General features: G+C 42.9%; 1 protein-coding gene across 3 annotated transcripts in view; it reads right to left on the reverse strand.

The window, feature by feature from the left end:
• CDH13 (cadherin 13) overlaps positions 1–22,289 on the reverse strand; it is a 1,006,079-nt gene that overhangs the window by 193,989 nt on the left and 789,801 nt on the right. The window contains exon 8 of one of the 3 annotated variants that reach the window (XM_015562994.1): positions 10,193–10,484. The exons of the other annotated variants lie outside the window; for them this stretch is intronic. Within the exon in view, the coding sequence (XP_015418480.1) occupies positions 10,449–10,484 (36 nt within the window). The 3' untranslated portion in view covers positions 10,193–10,448. Of the gene's footprint in view, positions 1–10,192; positions 10,485–22,289 lie in introns of those variants that run through there. 3 annotated transcript variants of the gene reach the window in all.

Consider the following 22,289-nt stretch of genomic DNA (forward strand, 5'->3'; position numbering starts at 1 on the left):
AAAATTAACAGTGATTTATGAAACTGAAGACCAAGCTAGAGGCTCCTAGGATTCAAAGAGAGAGATTTCCCTTTCTCTAATAGCTCACAACACTTGCTAAATAGAGATGAATTTTCACTAGGGAACCAAGGCAGGGCAATCAACAAATTACCATAGCCAGTTAGTTCATCAAACTCCTGCTACCAATCTACAACGTTTTGTAGATTGTTAATTTCCCATTAAAGGAGCCATGTCATTTAATAAGCATTCCATCATTTGGCTCCATAAGGTGGAATGAAAGCATGGGCACCCAGTAAGGTTCTTTCCTACATTTTTAATGAGGACTGACAGCTATGCTCACTCACTCAACATTTATCGAGTGCCTGCTATTATGAAATGTCACATATTAAGTCTCTAACAGTGTCAGGAAAAGATTGAAGTCTTTTATGCAGGCCAAATGGCCTCATGGAAGGAATATTAATAAATTAAATGGACCTATAGTTATTGAAAACCAAGCCACAAACTAGGCTCTTGGTAGAATGTGCTGAAAGAAATGGATATTGTTCCTGTACTTTTGTAGCTTACAATAAAGCAGTGGTTCTCAAAGTGGGGCCCTTGGACCGGCAGTGTCAGGATCACCTGGTATAATAGAATGAACTGTGCCTCTCCCCCACCCGCTCAAAGAAATATTGAAGTCTTCACTCCCAGGACTTTAGTGACTTTATTTATAGAGATAAACAAGGTAAGATGAGGTCATTAGAGTGAGCCCTGATCCACTCTGACTGGTGTCCTTATGCAAAGGGGAAATTGGGACACAGAGACAGATAGTCACATAGAGGGAAGACTATGTGAAGATACGCAGAGCAAGTGCCATGTGAGGACAGAGGACTGGAGTTCCTTCACAAGCCAAGGAACACCAGGGATCAGTGGAAACCACTAAAACAAGAAGAGGCAAGAAAGGGTCCTACACCGTCAGAGCGAATCAGCTCTGACAGTGCCCTGACTTCAGACTTCTAGCCACCAGAGCTGTGAGAGAATGCATTCCTGTTGCTTTAAGTCACCTAATTTTTGGTACTATGTTATGGCAGCCCTAGGAAACTAATGCATCAGGGAACTTGGGACAAATGCCAATTCTTGGCCATCCCCACCCCAGGTTTACTGACTCAGACGTGCTAGACAAGGTCTTATCCCCAGCAATCTGTGTCTTATCCCCTGGGGATGCTGATGATGCCAGATTGTGAGACTACTGACACAGAGCAGCAGTTCTGAACCCTGGCTGCATATTACATTGACTTGGGCAGCCTTAAAACAAAAACAAAAACAGTATCTTAGAGGTTCTGATAGGAATTCCAATAGGATGATTCTAATATGCTAGGAGTGGCTGGTCTAGAGCAAAGTCTCTCAAATGTTAGTATGCATAGTTCATCAGGAATGGCATCACCCGGGGGCTTGTGAAAATGGAGATTCTAATTCAGTAAGATTAATACGGGGCCCGAGACTGCATTTCTAACGTGCTCTGGGGTGATGCCATGTTGGTCCATGGCCTGCATATAAAGAAGCAAGGGTCATGTAGTACTATTACTAATAAAGTTAATAGTAGTAACAGCTAATATTTATTGAGTATCTTCCAAATGTACACTTAAAATGGTTAAGATGGTGAATTTAATGTTATATATATATCTTATCATGATAAACACATTTGAAAGAATGTCTATGGAAGAGTGCTGTCACCTTTCTAAAAATTCAACAGGCAGATGGGCTAGATGTATCCAGACTTGTCCCCATCATCCTTGGTCACTGGACACTAACACAGGCTAGAGACTGGAGCTCATGGCTAGGTTTTGAGTCTGAAACAAGAATGCCGTATGTGTTGGGGAATAAGCAGGTGTAAGAATAAAGATGTCAGCCACGAGATGCCAAGATGATGTCTGAATTTCTCCATAATAGTCTCTATAGTATAGACACCTTCACCAAATAAATTAGTGTCATGGTTTGACAATAACACAAAATATTTTAAGTAGCTCTTGTTCAGGACAAGCCACCTAAATACCAGAAAGGTTCAGAACCAAGAGAACTGTATCTGAGGTCAAAGAATGAGTTGCAGAGACAGAGATGAATCATGGGTAGAGTGTCAGAAAACTGTATGGACAATGCCCGGATCACACAAAAACTCTCTTTGATATTCCTAACAAATAATAGCTAGCTTTTAACCTCCTGACCCTTTTTCAGATGTTGAGTTGACATCTTTTTCTCTGGATCCACCCCTCTCTGGGGCCACAGAGAGAACAAGCTTAGCCTAGTTGCATCACTTTGGCCAACAACTTCACCTCTCCACGCAGCAGCTTCATCATTCATAAAATGAGAATAATTCTAGCACCTCCTGCATGGAGCTCTTGATAGAAGGAAATGAGTACCTGACACACACAATGCTCTCAAAATAAGAACTAGGATTATCAATATTACTGTTAATAGCAATATTAACAGTATTACTCCTTTTAAAAATGGCTCTCATGGCTTCTCCCCTGTTGGATTTCCCTACTTTTAATTCTTCAGCTTTTCCTTCTCTTAGAATTTTAAGCCTTTCAATTTCATCTGGACGATCACTTCCCCAATTGTGTTCTAAGGATACTAGATCCTCAAGATATTCGTAGGAGTTCCCTGAAAAACAAAGTTTGGGAAACACTTTGTATGCCAGATGCCTCCCTTGAAGTTTACAATGAATGTTGTTATAATAAAGGTTCTGGAAAGTTCTCAGTACAGAGACCTGTTCACATGGGCTCCAGTGTGTGCCCGGTTAGTGAAAATGTCAGTTGGCTTGGTATTTGTGATGGGCAAACAGTTCTCATTTAATATAATTTTTAATAAAATCATATACAGTCTTTAGCTAGCAGTTTACTTCTAGGTATCTAGAAATGTTTGCATATGCATCATTCCAGTTTAATTTGCCTGTGAACACACATTACACTTTCTAACTGGACAAGGACCTCTTCCTGCCTTGCCTCACCTGGCAATATGATAACTGTGCTTTTCTTTCTGTGCCTGTATCCAAATAAGTGATAAAAACAATCACAGGATGGCACCTTAACCCTAATCCACCAGTCTACACTTTTCCTCAATGGATCTCCCACCCTCTGCAACCCATCTGCCCATAAGGCTGTCCTGTTATCTGAGAATTGCATTCCTTTTTCAAAATATTCTCTCAAGTTTCACTCCATAGTTGAGCGTTAATTTGAACTCAATTGCCTTGGTGAAATCTCATAAAAGTACTTTCGATTGAGACCACGTCTTTTTTTCCTCCGCTACATCAACCGATTGTTGGTCTTAACTGGTCATTTCCATCTCCAGTTTCTGATTGCTCATCTGTGGAGATGAATAGAGAGGGTAATGCCGAAGACTAATGTGAACTGAAATAAATTTGCGGGAAAATAACCTAAAGTTACCCAGAAGCAAACCCATTTGTGAATAAACCAAGCAACAAGATCCAAAGCATCCCAAGTCCCCTCCTGATCTTTATAAATGATTTTCTCCTGAGCCACTTGGCACATTTCCACCAGAGCCTTCTGAATATGTACAGACACAGCAGGTAATTTCAGATTGCTGCAAGTGTCTGACAAAAACACAGTGCGTGCTCAACTTGGTTAGAAAACATCTTAATGACAAGCAAATCAATTTATAGAGGACATATTTTTATAGCACAGTAACATCAACATTTATTATTTGGGCCATAACTGGGAAAGAAAACAGACTTCTCCCATTTAGACAACAAAATTAAATTCCTAGGAAGGCAATCGAGAAATAGGCTCAATTTTGAATATAGTTATAGTGTAAAATAATATTCTTTTAGAAATATGGTGGAAAACACTGGAAGAATTATTTAATGGCCTGATCAGATATTCCCAAGATATAATTTTGGAGTACAATCTCTTCCATAGACTAAAATTTGATATTATAAAATTCAAGGTAATCTCTCTCCTATATATTTATTTTTTCCCTGTAGAATGCCACTATGTTAGGTAATAGTTATATGTAGCTATTATTTGCAACTCACATTTTTTCACCCATAGAATTAATAATGACTCAGGTGCTTCTGTCTCAGAATTATAAGGATTCTGAAAAGTCCTACGATAATGAAAACTTATTAGGTTTGGCAGAGTGTGGGCAAATGGTTACTTTTCCTTTTTTTTCTCTGTCTCACTCATTCTAATTCCTAAGAATTAAACAATTATATAGCTACCAAATTCAGTTTCTAAGATTATATATTCAGGTCTCACTGATAAGGAAAACATTCAAATAAAATGTTCAATCTAAATAAAGTTATTTCATCTTTTACGCTGTAGTCTAAAGTTCAACACAGGAATTGCTACTGCAGGAAATGTAGCAAGGAAAACTGCCTTGTAGAGCTGGGACCATTTATTGTCTCAGTTGGTTTGGGAAAGTCATGAAATTGCTGCTTGGTTTTAGTTACTTACTCAACAAACACCATGTACCTGGTATGTAGACAGAATACACTGGTGGGCCTTTTGAGACATGTCAGATAAAATGCCTACTCTAAGTCTGTGCTATCTATCTATTTCAGTTTGATTTCAATTAAGTCATCACCTCTGCAGGTCATTCTTGTTACTTGAGTCCCTATAGCTGCCATTCCAAAGTGTTTGCATGCTCTTAAAATTCACATTTTCCCTCTTCAAAATCCCCTATCTCAGCACATGAGCCAGGTTTCTGGTTTATTAAGAAGGTGAAGGGGCTGTGACATGAGTCACCTCCACTCCCCATCTCTCCATCTCAAATTCTACTTGCAATAGTCAGAAAATGTGGATGTCACCCTTGCCACCTGTCCCTCCTTCACCCCTCACATCCAACACATCACCACAGCCCTCAAAGCCGTACCCTTCTCTCCACCATCAGGCTAGGACATGCCACTACTCTATTGTGTGAGCCAATGCAGTAGTGTCCTAGTTGTTTTTCTTACCTCCCTCTTCATCTCTTCTTAACACTAAAACCAGAGTGATATTTCCAAAATGCATCTTGGAATGTGTCTCCCAACCACTTAAAATACTTAAAAACTTCCGCATTTCCACTGTGATAAAGACAAAACCCATCACTGTCCAGTCCCTGCTGCTGCTGAGCTTACCGGCCTCATCTGCACCCAGGCTCCTATTCTCCATGTTCCATCCTGTGGGCCTTACTTCAGTCTTTCATACTCACTATGCTCACACTGGCCACAGGACCTTTGCTCATACACTTCTCTTTTCCTAGAATGTTTTTCTACTCCTTCCTGCCCAGTTAACACCACCTTATCCTCTTGACTCACCACAAGTATCACTTCCGAAAGAAGGCCTGCCATTACTTCCTTGGTCAAGCCAATCCACCCACTACAGACTTTTTGGAAACAACGACCATCTCTCCCTTAACAGGTGTTACCTTGGTTGGTATGTTTATTTGACTAATGTTGGTCTTCCCTCCTAGACTGTAAGCTCCCTGAAGATAACACCTGTTTAATTTTTGCTAATTTTTCCCTCATAGCAAACAGCATAGTTTTGGCTCATGGTATATACTCAATATATACTTATGGAATGGATTTCTCAATGATTCGTAATGCCAACGAGATCTATAGCTATTGAGGGATGCTTCTGAAAATGCTTTCCTGGTTTAATTTCTTTCACTGATCACTCTAAAGAGAGTTGAGCCAAAGCTGAAATGGTTGTTTTTATTTTTAGCTGCTCCAAACACTTCCTCTGCGCCAAGCCCTGCCCTTAAACTCTTTGTTTTCATTTACTCACTTAATCCTCATGGCACTCCAAGGGATAAACACTCTCATATCTCCATTGCATGGATGGGAAAATGGAGGCCTAGGTAGCAATTAACTTGTCCAGGTTCACACAGTTGGCTTACCATCATATTCCTAGCACCAGGTATAGTGCCTAGCACATGCTAAGAGCTCAACAAGTATTTGCAGAATCAGTGAACAAACAGATAAATAGTAAAGCTGTTCTATCATAAGCCACTGATCCCTCAGTACTTTCTTTGAGTCTTCCCACCTCTTTTGGTCCTTGCCGTCACACACTCATTTCCACCTTGGCCACTGAACAGCAGATTTGTCACAACAGCTTCCTGGCTCTTCCCCTGCATCTGCTATTCCCTCTCTCTCCTTCATGAGACTAGAATGACTTCTACAAGCCAGCCAGACTCATCCACCCACTCCCTGAGATTCTTTCCTGGCTTCTCATTATCTCTGGGACACTGACCCAAGTGCTTAATTTGCCCAAAAGTAACCATAGTGTCTTTTTCCAGACCCAGCCCTCTCCTACTCCTGGTTGGCACCTACAGGAGTGTCAACCCCCTTCATCTTCTGGTCTCCTACCACTGAACCTTCAGGCCTGTGTTTGTGATTGACTGAATAATGACCCCAACAATATCCAGTTCCTAATCCCTAGGACTTGAGAATGTTATCTTAGGTGACAAAAGAGATTCTGCAGATGTGATGAACTTAAGGACCTTGACCACACCCACAATCCACCATGGCCATCTCTTCTTCATATTGTCTACAATATCCTCCTACTCATTGACATTGTGCTTTAACAAATTTGTGTGAAGAGGAAATGCTCACTTACTGCTGATGAAATTGTGGATTTAAAGCTCCAGGGGGGTGTGTATATGTATCTGCTAATTCACATTTAAATAAATTCAACTTACTGAACACACATACTCCCAGTAGCACTATTCACAATACCCCAAATGCAGAAACAGCCCAAACAACAAACAAATGAATACACAACATACAATAGAATATTATTCAGGCATAAAAATGAATGGAGTGCCACAACATGGATGAATCTTTAAGACATTACGCTAAGTGAAAGTCACAAAAGACCACATAGTATTTGATTCCACTTAAATGAAATATCCAAAATAGGCATATTCATAGAGATAAAAAGTAGATGAATGGTAATCAGTGGTTGAAGAAGGGGCAGGGGGTGTAACTGCTTAGTGGGTCTGGGTTTTTGGGGGAGATGGAAATGCTTTATAATGAGACAGAGGTGGTGGTTGCACAACATTGCCAATGCACTAAATGTCATTGGATTGTTTACTGTAAAGTGGTTATGTGAATTTTACTTTGATTAAAAAAAATTACACTAGCTTTCTTTTTTAACAGATAATCTAAGTAATACTTAAATTTTCATGTGCTCCACAGGTGAGGATGCAGTGTCCTCCGCCATTCCACCACCTCCTCATGCTGGGGTCTTTCTTTATACACATAAACTAGTGGCCCGGTGCATGAAATTTGTGCACATTAAAAGGGAATTAATTAAAGGAAATATTTTAATATTGCTATTTGCCCTTTCTCTATAATAGAAGTGTCAGAGGTGAAAGAAAATTAGTATAATGTATATGAAAATCTCCCTCCTGTCAGAGTCTGGGGTGCACCACGGGACCCAGAGTCAAGTCCCTGTCCACCTGCACACACCTCAAAATCATGTGAGACCCAGATTCGGCCAGTGGGGGCCACAGACTCAGGTCCACCGGCCAGGCCTCAGGTCCCCTGACCCTGGCACAAGGGTGTGAGGGTGTAAGGGCATAAGGGCATGAGGGCATGATGCCATTTGCATATTAGCTCTTTATTATATAGGATTATTACGAATGTGGAGAAGTCTGCCAACTCTACCTAGAACTACCAAGTGAGAGGTGTGACTTTCTATCTGTCTGCTCCAGGCAGGCACCTGCCATCCAGGCCAGAGGGAGTGAAGGTGTGGAAGCCCTCCCCTCTCATCCCCGGGGAACACCCTGGGAATCAATATTTATCTGCAGCGTAGCAGTGAGGTTGGGAGCGGCACTAGATAAAGATTTTCTGAACACGTTTCAATGCAATAAGCCCCGACCTACAGTGGAATATCACATGGAAGAGATGTTTCCTCCGCTCCCCCTGCTCCAGCATGGCTGCCTCCGCCACCATCTGCTGTTCTTTGGCACAAGGGCAAGCCGAGGCAGAGCTGGGTGTTCTGCTCTCCTCTCCCCAAAGACGAGCCAACACTGGGGCAGACGCTAATAGGAGCAGGCAGAACGGAACGATAATGAGGATCCTTTTAGCAACGCCTGCTGCTCTTGCATACCGGCGACTGCAGTTAGCTCCTCTCACAGACAGCTCTGTCACCGTGCTCTGTGTTACATCAGCCGGTGGGTGAAGGCCCGGGAACTAACAAGCCATGCTGCTCAGACTCAGGAGAGGCCACTGGCTGTCCCCGTGGCACTGCTGGAATCCATCTGCCGGGCGCTGGCACAGTGCATGGCTGGCTACTAATGCCAGAGAGATTCCTATGGCTTAATGAGACCAACCTCCATTGCAGGGAGAGAGAGAGAGGACTGCTCAAGCCCCACTGAGCTCAGATATTCTGGCAGATGATCAGTAAGACATTGTGAAGTCCATGTGGCTGCCAGGCATTGTGTGAGGCGCGCGGAGACCGCGGTGGGTTATCCTGATGTGGAGAATGCAGAGCACATAGTCCATCCGGGAAGACCAGTGGCCGTTCGTTCGCTCTGCGCCCTCCACGTCTAGTCCCGGGACACAAAGCTCAAATGTGGGTCTTTATTCTGAGGCCCTCCTCTGGGGATGACAAAGCGACTTCCGGCAGTCAGGTGGAAATGTCATCCAAACGTTAAAGGAAGAGTCTAATATGAGAGCCATAAAACTCAGCACGAGGTCGGCTTGCTGGTGACTCCATAAATCCCAGCAATGGGGACCTGCTTTATAGTGCACTCAATTTGATGGTATTTCTCAACTGAGAGCTTCCCTGTCCTAAGCTTTAATTGAAAGCACTTAACCTTTTGTAAATGATCATGAACAACACTGAGGTGAACACCCCCAAGTGCTCATTTCACATGTATAAACCTCTTCCTGGGCCAGCAGAACAGGCACGCAGAGCTATGGGCTGGAGGGAGGACAGATGATCTTCAGAGAACATTCCTCATGGCAGTTCCTCTATATCCATGCCCCCTGCTTGTACCTCCAGGGAAGCCAGTACTCTTTCTCACCTCCTAAAAATGACCTTCTTGATCAGCCCTTTGATCCCCTACTTAGTAGCACTATATTGTCAACATTCTCTTTATAAGTGATTTAGTAATATTATCTTATTATAAATGCAAGATGAAAATAACAGAAATCTAAGAAATATATTAGCTATAGCTCCATGTTTCATTTATTGATGTTCCTTTTACCCCATTTTCAATAATATGCATATTCAGTTTTTCTTATATGTGGCCATTTTATAGATAAGTTTTTAGTTTTCAGCATTATATTATGACTCTCCCCCCCTTTTTCTGAATCTTCATCTTCGTTTATGCTCAAAGATAACACTAGAGGATATTACCCATGTCTTTTACTATCCTCACAGAATCCTACAAAAACATCTACAGGGAATTTTTATGATTTAATAAAAAATGGCATGTGTATTTCTCAGCTCAAGCCATATACATTCCTCTGAGCCAGTAAATCGGAGACATTAACAGTTATTTTTAAAAGCCACATAATATTTCATAGAATGGATGTAGCATCGCATACTAGGGACAGACATTTAACCTTTCCTTCTATTGTTTTTGCACTTACAGAAAACAAAGCTTCAGCAAACATCCTTGTGCATTTATCTTCAAGTACTGAGGTTTTATTATTTTTTTGGATAGCTTTCCAGAAGGACAACTGCTGTGTAAAAGGCAATATCTGTTAATAATTTAAACATATGGCCAGATTTGCTTGTAAGTGGCAGAGCTAGGATTAAATTGAGATTCCAGAGTCTGTACTAATACTGTGCTTCTCTGTAACCTAAGAGATGTCCAGCAATGGGTTGAACTTTTCAGGGCAGGGAGCTTGCCTACATGTGTGATGTTGAAATAAAGGTGGAGGGATTCATGGCAGGGAGTTTGGATGGATGACCTCCATCTGACATTTACATATTCCCTAAAATGAATGCACTGCATTTCAGTCAGGTGGGCAGAGCAATTTAGATATAACTACCCTTTTAGTAATTGAGCGTGACCACTCTTGGGACATTTCTCAAGGTGACTCCTGCTAATTAAACACTCACACAGCCATGATTCCTCAACCACAGTGAATAACAAAGAAAAGCAACTCGGAGAAACTTGCATTGAGCAGTTTCTATCGGAAGAACCTTAAATGGACTATTTAGAAACAGGAGTGAAAACAATAGTGTATCCAGCACAGTAATTTTTTTCAATGAGTAATATTTTTAAAATTGTTCAATACAATTATATGTAGACATTAGTTGTAGCATCCAGAAATAGATGACCTTATATTTATGCAGTAATTCCCCTTTGAAATAAGACTATGCCATATATATGAATGAATGTAAGTGCTATCTTCTCAGACCCCTTTGGGGGCTCTTAGTTTTCCAGCATCTGAGAATGAGCCTCATAGGAGCTGATGTTTCAGAATAAACCCCACAGAAGGGTAACAAGCCCATTCAGGTGGCCCAACTGCAATAGAAGAAGACATTTCCCTAAGGAAAAGACATCAATGGGAAAATTGTCTCATGTTTGCATTTTTAATTTTGCAATTTAAAATCTCTCTAAAAACAATTTCCCCTTTAAAGTGTGATTAACCAAAATCTCCTCATCTTTATTATGGCAAATAGCTAGTTATAGTATTTCTTTTGGAATAACAGCAGGAGCATTATTTAGATTTAAGGGAGAAGGCATGCATGAAACTGTTATTAAAACGGAATATGTTTAGTTATCACAGCTACTAAGAGGATTATTAAGGAGTGTGTATACGTTTGGGGTATGTAGATGAAGCTGAATATGTGTATTGTGTGGTGAGGAGCATGCTTATAGCTTATTGTGTACGTTTTTGATTAAATGTTCTGCAGGGACCTGCAGTGTCTAGGCTCAGCCTTCTCAGTGAAGTACCTGTAGGCCCTTGGGTAAGTCACCAAAACCATCCAAGGGAAGAGCATGAAGATTTCTTCCGGTTCTAATATTGTTTGAGGTTTTGTTGGTACTTAAATATTAAATTAATATTAAAGTACTAGTGAGAAAATAAAGCTTGTTTACCTGTTGCAGTCTGGTGCCGATACCTGTGATCTCAAAGGGATTTAATTTGGTGGGACATTTTCAGCCTAATGATAACAGTGACAATAAGAGCAGCTAGTATTTATAGGGGTGCTCATTGGTGCCAAGTCCTCCCTGGGTGTTGTCTCAGCATTTGCTTACTGGGTCCTCTCAGGTGTATTGATTATCCCTATCCATCAAGTGAGGAAACAGGCTCAGGTTAACCAAAGTCACCTCTATAATGCTATAGGTAGATGAAGTTTTTAAAAAAATGACTGACTGTCTTCAATTGTTCTCATCCTGCACTGCAATAAAGGCAATTAAGAAATGCTCTTTGCCCCAAATTCCCACTCTGCTTTGAGACGATGATTATGGCCACCACAGAAATTTCATTGCCCCCCAAATTGGGACAAAGTGTTAAAGGAGAAACATGTGCTGGCTGGGGCTGGGGGAGTCGGAGGACATCTTCATGGCTCTTACCTAATTTACTGATTTTGTGTCCTAAGGCGACCAGTCTCTGTGCCCTTGGCTTAATTACCTAACCTCTCTGAGCTGAATTAGGAAAGCAGGCATCAGGCTCTCCCTCCTGGGAGCACTCTTGTGTGTTTCCATTTCCCTTTCCCCTCCCCCCTTCCCCCTCCCTGCCCCAGGCACATTATCATTAGTTTCCTCACTCCCAAGCTCAAGGGCCCTTCCTTTACCTCTATAACTTGTTTCCTAAGCCCATGTTTTCTAGGAATACAAGGATGAAATGAGTCAAGGCTCTTCCAGCTTAAGATGCTGAACAAGTGCTAGTTGTTGCAGTTTGCCTCCGGTTTGGGGTTGAAATATCAGGAGGAAGGCGATAGAGAGTTGTGAGTATGTAGAGCAGTGGCTGGCAAACTGTGACTCGCGAGCCACGTGAGGCTCTTTGGCCTCTTGAGTGTGGCTCTTCCACAAAATACCGACTTCTGTGCATGGGCCACAAAGTTTCAATTGCACTGTACATGTGCGCCCGCATGTGGTATTTTGTGGAAGAGCCACACTCAAGGGGTCAAAGAGCCGCATGTGGCTCATGAGCCGCAGTTTGCCGACCACTGATGTAGAGTAACAATAATAGCCAAGAATAATAGAGCACTTACTATGTGTTGGACTAACTTCTAAGCATTTCACAGGTGTTAAGTCACTTAGTTCTCACAATATCCAGCAGAGGCGGATATTATTATTATTATTATTATTATTATTATTATTATTACCAGTACATGAAAGGATACCAATGCACAATTTAAATAACCTACCCAGCAGGTTGGCTGCAGGGTTGCTATTTGAACCAGGCTGTTTGCCTCCAGAGCTTCACTCTCACTCCAGTCCCACCATGTCACAGTTCCTCTCTGAGCAGTGAGAGTTTGAATACCAAGCAAGGAGTAGAAGATATATGTTCCAATTCCCTTACTTCTGATCTTTAAGTCATGGTTCCGAGGGGTGCAAATTTTATCGTCTGGACTATAAGACAAAGGAGCTATTTTTGCTGGAGTTTGAGAGCTGGCACCCTGCAGTGGGCAAACACACCCATTCCAAAAATATAAAATGAAACAAGACACCAAACCAAAACCCACACAAAACTGTCTCCTGACAATTCTGACACCACAGAAGGCAACCTCTGATGACTGGGTGGCCTTCAAGGTGGGTGGCCGGCTGCAGCATTTCCAGGTGACTTTGACTCCTTCCACCTTGAATGCTGTATTAGTTCTCTACCACTGCTGTAACAAGCTAATACAGACATGGGAGCGTAAGCAAAACACATGTATTATTTTACACTTTTGGGGTCAGAAGTCCAACATAGGTCTTACTGGGCTAAAGTCAAGGTGACAACAGGACTGTCTTCCTTCTAGAGGCTCCAGGGGAGAGTCTGTTTCCTGGCCTTTTGCAGCTTCTAGAAGCTTCCCATATTCCTTGACTTGTGGCCACTTTATCCATCTCCAAAGCCAGCGAAGGGGTAGAGACCTTTGCATGCTGTGATCTCTCTGGTTCTCCCACTCTCACATTTTTTCTGCCCAGACAGGAAAGGTCCTTTGATTTTAAGGACTCATTTGATTAGATTGGGCCCATCCAGCAAACCCAGGATCATCTCCCCATCTCAAGGGCCTTCATCACTCTGCTGATTCCCTCAGGTTCCAGGAGATCAGGGCATGGACCTTTTTGGAGGATATTATCCTGCCAACTACGGATGTGAAGCCAGAACCGAGGTTTGCAGTGACAAGCTTTGGTGAAGGAACTGTGCTTAAATCAACAAGGACTTAAAAAAATAAGCAGGTGCAGTGTGGGACCCCTCTCCTGCCTACACTACAGTTGAGCCAGTATAACCTACAAGTATAGATTTTGCAGTGCAAAGAGTTGTTTAACAAATTCCAGCTCCACTGCTTTTTAGCTGTACAACCTCAGGCAAGTTACAGAACCTCTCTGTATCAGTTTTTATAGCTTTATAATGGGCATAGTATTAGAGCTTATTTTGTTATTGTTGTTGTTTAGAATAGGGGTCCTCAAACTACGGCCCGCGGGCCACATGCAGCCCGCCGAAAACATTTATCTGGCCGCCGCTGTGTGCATAGGAATTTGTTCATAGTTTTTTTAAAAACTATAGTCCGGCCCTCCAACAGTCTGAGGGACAGTGCACTGGCTCCCTGTTTAAAAAGTTTGAGGACCCCTGGTTTAGAAGGTTAAATTAAGTTACTATACATGCAGCACAGATTCTAGCATAGAGAAAGTGACAGTTATCAGGAAACTGGTGGAAACTGTCTTAGACCTCAGGTGTCTGGTCAATCCAAGTTCTCCATTCGGTTAGCCTCTGTGATTGGTTCAAAGGATGGGCCTGTGACTCAAACAGAGCCAATTGGAGTCTGTCCCTGGAGTTGTCATAAGGATGTTGGGAGAGAAAAGCTCTCATTCTAAGCAACTGTCTGATTCCACTGTGTATACATTAGACCAGCTGTGGGCAAACTACGGCCCGCGGGCCGGATCTGGCCCGTTTGAAATGAATAAAACTAAAAAAAAAAAGAGACCGTACCCTTTTATGTAATGTTTACTTTGAATTTATATTAGTTCACATAAACACTCCATCCATGCTTTTGTTCCGGCCCTCCGGTCCAGTTTAAGAACCCATTGTGGCCCTCGAGTCAAAAAGTTTGCCCACCCCTGCATTAGACCAATAACTTCTCTTTATAGATGAGAAAATCCTGACCCCAACACAAGTATTTTGTCTAAGTTGACACAATAATCTACCCAGAGAAAAACCTTGGTCTACTGACCTCTCCATTTCCTGCTCATGTGGGATTTGCCATCTACAGTCCCTTTTCTGAGCTTCATGGTTTTGCAGGGTTAGTGTTGTGGCCTCCAGTTAAAGGTGAAGAAACTTGATGTTCAGAGGGCTAAGGGCTTTGCCAAGGTCTCCCAGCTAGTAAGAGTGGGTATTAAGACATGAAACTCATGCCTCTTCAGTCTTCTCACTATGCAAATTAGCAGTTATGTCTGAACTTTCTGCCTCTAACTATAAAAGACTCATAAAAATGTGGTTACCCACCTTTAAATCTATTTCTGTATAAACATGCTAAATAAGTATCTACGTCACCAGGCTTGGTGTGTTATATTACTCATGAATATTATATGCTGATTTATTCTTCTATTAATTCATTATTCATTCTTTTAACTGCACATAATGCCAATTCACACGAATTCCTATGAAAACAAATCTATTGAATGGTAAGGTCATGACAGGTATGGTGACATTTCAACTCTTTATGTCTCTTTCATCAAATTATACAACTGAAATAATACCTCCTGTGGGTGGGCTGCCATGTAAGTGATTAAGAGCTAATATCTGAGGATCTTGGTTAGAAAGTGCCAATTCCACTGATGCCTTTGGTGGTACAGGAGGCTTTCCCTTTGGGCTGGGGCAGAGAACATGTCCTGCATTCTAGTGTCCTAGCCCAGGCTCTGGCTCTGTCATCTTCCCAGGAGCAGTAGATGCATCCAAGAGCTGTGTAATGTGGGACTCAAGTGTTTGGAATGGGGTTGTTGTCGCTCAGACCTCCTTCTCCCCGTGTTCATGTGGGCTCTGTAGCAATGTAGCTGGTTGGGGAAAATGCACAGGGTGTGTGATGTGGGACCGGATATGCCCCTGGATAGACTCCAAGAGGACCCCAAGCAGCTGCCAGGGAGTAGCATTCAGAAGATAACCTGGGCTCAGAAAGCAATGGACATCTGGACATCAAGGGTCCACCTCAGAATAAGAGGGTGTCCCTACAGTGGATCCAACTCAGGGACGGGGAGTCGACAGGTGCTGGGCAAATGAATAAACACGGCAGGCAGTCCGGTGAGGGAGCATTTGTCGGTATGGTGTAGGTCACCATAATGTATTCCCCGGAGAGATGTGAGTCTGTCAGAGGAAAATGGAAAAAGCAGGACACAGGATAGAAAGGAACTTTAGCTACTGCCACACTGAGAGAGCCACTTCCCAGTCACGAGGAGTGGAGTGCAATGTGAGATCAGAACACACCATCAGCCGATCTGCTTCCCTGCACCCACGCGTTCATCTATGCACTCACCAGCCCCCACTGTGGACGGGCCAGACACAGTGTTAGGTGTCAAACCTCAGGCAAGTGCCACAGACATGAAGCCTGTGCTCAGTGCATGTGGGTGGGGAGGCGGACACCACACCTTCATGATTTAGATATGGTAGGGACAGTGCATGAAGGAAAAGCATCCATGAAAGGGGCACTAGAGCAGGGTAGAATACGAGGTCGGTGGGGTCAGGGAAGGTTTTCCTGAGAGAATAACCTTTCAGAAGATCTTGAATGGCAATTGTAAGTTAGCCAGGTGAGGATGCAAAGGAAGAAAGTTCTAGCTAGAGGAAACAGCACCTGTCTCAGTCATGGGTCTGAGAGGGCTCAGTTTAGCCATCTGGGATCCCACTGAGAACAGGCATGGAGTGGTGAGTTCTGGGGCTGATTTCTAAAAATTATTTATATCATTGGGGTTGAGGGGTGTCGAACTTATAGGTGGGGCCAGATGGCCTTTGGGATAAGTCCCCAAGAATACATAGCCCCGAGGCTAGAATCCAGGCCAATCTGACACCATTGTCACCACCTGCATTTGGAGGTCAGACCTGACAGTCCCTGGCTGTGAAGTCAGTGCCACCCCCCACGGATGATGAATGGCTCCACGGGTGCTTACAACCTGGTGTGCTCAGCTACTTCGCTGGGCTTTTCTTACCTCATTTATTGAACGGTATAAAACTAGACATTTATTGGCCACAGACCATTTTTGTGTTCTTGTAACGCAGAAAATGGTTACATTTGGAAAAGTGAAGTATTACCTACTTCAAGTGTATAATAGAGACCAGCCTTGTTGGCACCTGCTGAATTATTAACATTAGAAGCTCCACGGTTGCATACGGCGCCGCGGTACTTTCCTCCCCAATACGCTTTACTACACATCCCTGTCTTAACGTTTCACAGTCCGTAACACAGACGGATGTAAGAGTGTGCCCCAGCAGGTAAATAATAGATGACTTAAAAAATGGCAGGACCTGTATTGGTGTGATCCAGTGCCATGGATCGGAAATAACTATTACGGCCTTTTTGTAAAGATTAAATAAAAACTGCAATGGCGGTGTGGCCAGCATGGCATGCCAGGGGCCAGCCGGGGTCCGCTCCCTAAGCGTGCAGCACCCACAGGGAAGGGAGCTGGAACAGAATCTCAGCAGCGAGAGTGACCTGGACTCACAGGACCTGACTGGGAAGGAAGGTGGCCTAGCGACCATGAGCAGGGATTCCATAGCGGATGGCTCACCTCTGCATCAGTCACAGGGGGTGCCTGTTCTCAGAAAATCACTTGAAAAGTAACAACCTTTTCTGAGTGCGGCCTCTCTGGTTATTTCATTTAAATGTCAGACACCTCACAGAGTGGGACTATCAGCCCTGCATCATAGGTGAGGATACTGAAAACGCAGGAAGGTTAAATTACTTTCCCAGGGTTGGTCAGCTCACGGTCAGTGGCAGAACCAGCCCTGAGCAAGCCCAGCGGACTCTGATGCTGGCGGTGTCCGATGGAAAAATCAACAGGTATACGTATTACCCAGTCACACTCTTTTCAGTGTGTGGTTGGTTCTCAACATACACAATCTAGACTGATTTCTCTAATATCTGCCTCTATCACCAATGATTATGTCAATTTTTGTAAAACTTATATCCCTTTAAGGCTCACAAGGGGCTTTGGCAGTGTTGTCATCCAATTCTCACAGTAGGCCTTGGGATAAGCAGTCTCTACCCCATAAGTTATTGTTGTTAACACCAGGAAGTCAAGGAACCTGCTGAGTGTCCCCTGGCTATTACTTATATTAGTGTAAGAATTCAGATTTGGTTTTGGTTCTTTTTTTAGATTATTGGCTCTTTCATTTTTGTTTTAACTTCAAAGAGCAGAGTACCTTCTCTCTTGGGGGGTGACTGCTTTATAATTTAAAGCCACAAAGCCTTAAAGCTGGAAGGAACTTTCGAGGATGAGAAATAATTACTGATAGGTACTACACAAGGTGGCACCTACAATAATTTAAATTTAGAATGTGTTAGAAAAATGCTGCTTTTCCAGCAACAGTGGCCCACTGGTGCTCTGGCATTTCCTACTTAGATATGTTTACTGAAGTAAATGAAAGTGTGTTGCTCTAAGAAACATGTGAAGTAAATATTAGAACAGGTATTAGACAGATAACGACACATTTTTGAAAGTGAAACTTACAAAGCTGAAGTTCGGGAGACAATGGTTGAAACCTAAGGAGAGGTACTTCTTGTGAAACCTCACCGTGGCCAGGGGGCCCGGCACTCTCCTCCAGAGGGATTTTTCTCTAAAAGAGATGAAGGGTGAGCTGGCAGGCCCTGTGTTCTAATGGGTGCCCCCAGCACCTTCTAGGCTCTGCCAAGTCCCCCTTTGCCGCTAAAGTTCATGATGCCACATTCCTGGGAGCATCCAGCTGAAAGCTTCCAGAACAATTTCACAGACTTGGAAGCCATAATCAAAATGATCAATTGCGTAGCAAACATAAACACTTTGGCAAAATCATATGCAAACAGAAGCCTAGTTCTGATGCCATCCATAAAATGGATGCCTGTGTGATGACATCTAGACACAGACTATTTCTGCTTCAGCAAATCATTCATGGTCTCTGAGACTAGACACGGCGAAACCCACAGGGCAAACCGTCCCCGCACTTTAGTGCACATCCACATTACCACCACGCAGATCACACTATAGGACATCCTCTCCCCGCCTAAGCAGGCTCTCTAACTGCCAAGGTAAGGTTTATTCCAAGGTCCTTACTATTCTGTCTTCTATTGCCATGAATTAGTTTTGTCTGTTCGCGAACTTCATAGAAATGGAGTTGTCCGGAATATTCTCTTTAGTATCTAGCTTCCTTTCTTCGGCATTGAGTCTGTGAACGTCATCCATGTTTGTGTGTAGCAGTAGTTCATTCTTTTTCATTACTGCCTACTTCATCTTATCCATCCAGGTCTCCTACTGTGAGTGGACATTTCTATTGTATCCAGTTGGGGTCTTTATGAAAGACATTGCAGAAAATATTCCTGTGTGTGCCTTTGGTGGATATAAGCATTCAGTTCTCTTGGGGACATACTGAGATGAGATAAATGGCTGGGTCACATGTTCTATGGATATTTGGATTTTAGCACAAATCATGAAACACCTCCCAAGTGATGCAATGTACACATTTACAATGTGGAAGAGTCCCAGTCACCCCACATGGTTGTCAGTGCTTGATGTTGTTGGTCCTTTTCATTTCAGCTTTGGACAACATGTATATCTTGAAGGTACCCAAGCCGAAGCCGCCAGACCCCGTCCCTTTTCCTGAACTTCACACCTTTATTTGTTATTGCTTGCTGTCTGTTTTTGCCTGAATTCTTTTCACGTATTTTTCAAACTCAACATCACTAGCAGAGGACTTCACAGGTCCTTTCTGACCATCTGCAATTCAGTCTGTATCTTCTAGTTCTAATAAACTCCCCAAAGCCAGATTCCTCATGCTTTTTTCCCAGCGACCTTTGTTCCTGCCACCACTCAGGCTGGGAGGATTGCACCGCTGCAGTGCTTCTGGTATCGGGGTCCCTCCTCTCCCCTCTCCACCACCTCTGTGCCAGTTCTGCCTTCATTATCTCTTGCCCAGGCTACTTTAAGTTCAATAAAAGAGGTTTCTTTAAACAGCTCCTTTTGGACATTTTCAAAATGGCTTTAATTCATTTCCTAGGCAACTTGTCTGGCTCCTGATCAAAGGACCTACAAAACCATAACTGGATTCATCTAATATTCAAGGCATTATAGTAAAGTGGCTAATTCTCTCTCTGTGTTAGCTCACAGAAAGTCCTTCATGAGAGAAATGTAAAAGTGTGACACGAAATTCATTTTCATAAGTGTTTGTGGTTTTTTTTGAAGTAGCATTAGCTCTTTCTATGTATCTGCACGATTGCTGAGGCCACTCAGTTCTTCTGGAGGCTCTGAGCTGGAGGCCGCTTTGTGTGCACATGTCCCAGATTGCCTTGCGAAGGCTCTAATGTCGGGCTGCACAAACCCATATTTATGATTGTGCCCTTTCCCTGAATATTTCACCCCCAAGTCATCCCCTTTGGCTGAGACAAGACAAGACTCCTGGCATTTCTTCTTCCACCCGATGCAGTAACTGCTTTCTAACCTAACTAAATGACCTTGAATATCCGACATGTCTGACCTCTTGGGTTCCGGGCAGGCCCTGGCTAAAGGGCAATGGTAAACGTCAGTGGCTCTGAGAACTGGGGTCAGTTCTGGGATCAGGGATCAGTGAATCCTAACTCTGATGTCTAACTGTAGGGTCAGTCACTTCACTGCTCTAGGACTCAGTTTTCTCATCTGTAAATGGAAATAATATTATATTTATGTACATAATATTGTACTTATGTACTATTTATATAAAGTCTATTTAGTGAGCACAACTGACAATTTGACTATCATTATTAATGCTAAAGGAAGGCCTCCAAACTGTCCATTTTCTTCATACGTGACTTTGTTGTTAGCCATCTTACTAAAGATGCTCAGCAATTCTCTCTCTTAGAGTTTTTGCCCTTTGGCTCCATCTGTAAGCCTCTCAATCAGTTCCCCAGACTTCACCTGAAACAGAGATAGTAGCTTCCCGGTGACTGTCCATGGCTTCCTCACATCTCACCTGCTGTCGGCTAGCTGCAGCCATATGACCACTTCTAGCCAATGGGAGCTAGCACTTCCAGGTTGAAGCATTTAAGAGCTTAAATGCTTTCGACTTTCTTTCCCTGCTCCAGCTTCAAAAAAGGGCACATGCTCCACACGGTACAAGTTTGCAGAGTCTCTGCCAGACGGGACCCCCTAGTAACTGTGTGAAGCAGAGCTCCCAGCAGCTCCGTGTTGGACATGTATCCTGAGCAAGAAAGAGTCTTTGTGCCCTGGCCCGTGTTTCTCAGTGGTTAGAGTGTTGGCCCATGCACTGCAGGGTCATGAGTTAAAATCCTGGTCAAGGACACATACCTGGGTTTCAGGTTCAATCCTCGGCCCAGTTGGAATACATGTAGGAGGCAACCAATCGATGTGTCTCTCATATAGGTTTTTTTCTCTCTCTCCCTCTCTCTCCTTTCCACTCTCTCTGAAAATTCAATGGAAAAAATATCCTGAGGTGAGAATTAACAAAAACAAACAAACAAAAAGATGTTGGGGTAATCCTAATACACCAACTTTGCTTCAATCTGTTAATGAGCCTCTTTTGGACAACCCACATTCCTGAACGGCCCTAGAGGTATTCTCAGACTGAAGATAGCCCACTGCCCGAGGACCTTCTCAGAGCCACCCTCTTACATCCACTATGATAGAACTGGTTGTGCCCAGTGAAAAGTCTGGTAGGAGCCAACAACTCTAGCGAGTCTTTCTGGGGTCAGCACGAAATTCCAGGAATTCACTTCAGTTTCCCTTTTGCCAGAATTACTAGACGCTCATCCAGGAAAACATTATAGTCAATGTATCTAGACTTCTTTCCGTTCTTTAAATATGCCAGCAACTTCTTATATCCACTAATTTCTCTGCCTATAATGTTTTTGCTCCCATCCCCTCTCCCTTTACCACTTTTCCTGGTTAACAATTGTCAAGTCTCAAAATAAGTGACAGGAAGCCTTCCTTGATTCCCCCAAATAGGTGAGGCTCCACCCATTGTATACATCAGTGCCACCCAAACTCACCCTAGGTAACAATCAGAGCATTTTCACTTCTTATCTAACATTTTCTTTGCTAAGCTATAAATTCTATGATGACAGTGGCTGAAGATGGCTTATCTACCGCTATACTCTCATTTCCAAAGGCTGCACCCGGGAGGGAGCAGGTACTTAAAAATTATCTGCTAATCCATAAAATTTATCTGCCTTTATAAATAAGAGAGAGAACAATTCAGATAGCTGCCCTCCATAACACAAGTAAGCAAGCTCCCACATTAAAATCCCATCTCCAGAATGAGCCGATCCTCCATTGAGAGAGCCCATAACTCATTGTACTGTAAAGAATTGTTTCCTGCAAATTGCTTTCTGCAAAGTTTAGTTCCATTTTGAAAATGTGAAATAAAACCAGATCCTTGGCTTCTTGATTTGGCCTCAGACATTAGCGTACTGTGATGTTGGCAGTGTTTCTGTGGGCAGGAAATTAGTGGAGTGTTCGCAGAGAGAAATGTCTTGAAAGCCTGGCTCAAGATCTCAGAATGATAGAGTGCTCCCAACTCTGAAGAGAAGAGAGCTTCAGAACTGAGCAATGCTCCCCAGGCCAGCCAGTCTGGATGTTGAATGCTTTTGGCTTTTCATTCCATAGTTAGCACGACAAAGGAACATTTCAAACAGTGCAAAGTACTTGGCTATCCACCCCTGCGAATCAACAAATGACAGGGGAGCTCTTCCAGGACACTCCTTTCCGTTACACATATTTGTGGCAAAGATAACAACCCACTGGATAAAGTCTTGGAAAACTAAGTTTTTGAATAAACCACTAGGTTTTGAATTAACTTTCTGGGTTGGAATAGGAATGGAAGCAACTCATCCAATATAAAGAATATGGGTAATAAGATAATATTATACCCACATATATCAGCTTTTTATTTCTTTTCTCTTTCTCTGGCACACACACACACCATTTTTTTTTTGTTACTACATTTTTTATACATTATAAAAAGCAAGTTATTA

This window comes from Myotis davidii, unplaced genomic scaffold (genome assembly GCF_000327345.1).
Source record: "Myotis davidii unplaced genomic scaffold, ASM32734v1 scaffold77, whole genome shotgun sequence".
In the NCBI taxonomy this organism is placed as follows: Eukaryota; Metazoa; Chordata; class Mammalia; order Chiroptera; family Vespertilionidae; genus Myotis; species Myotis davidii.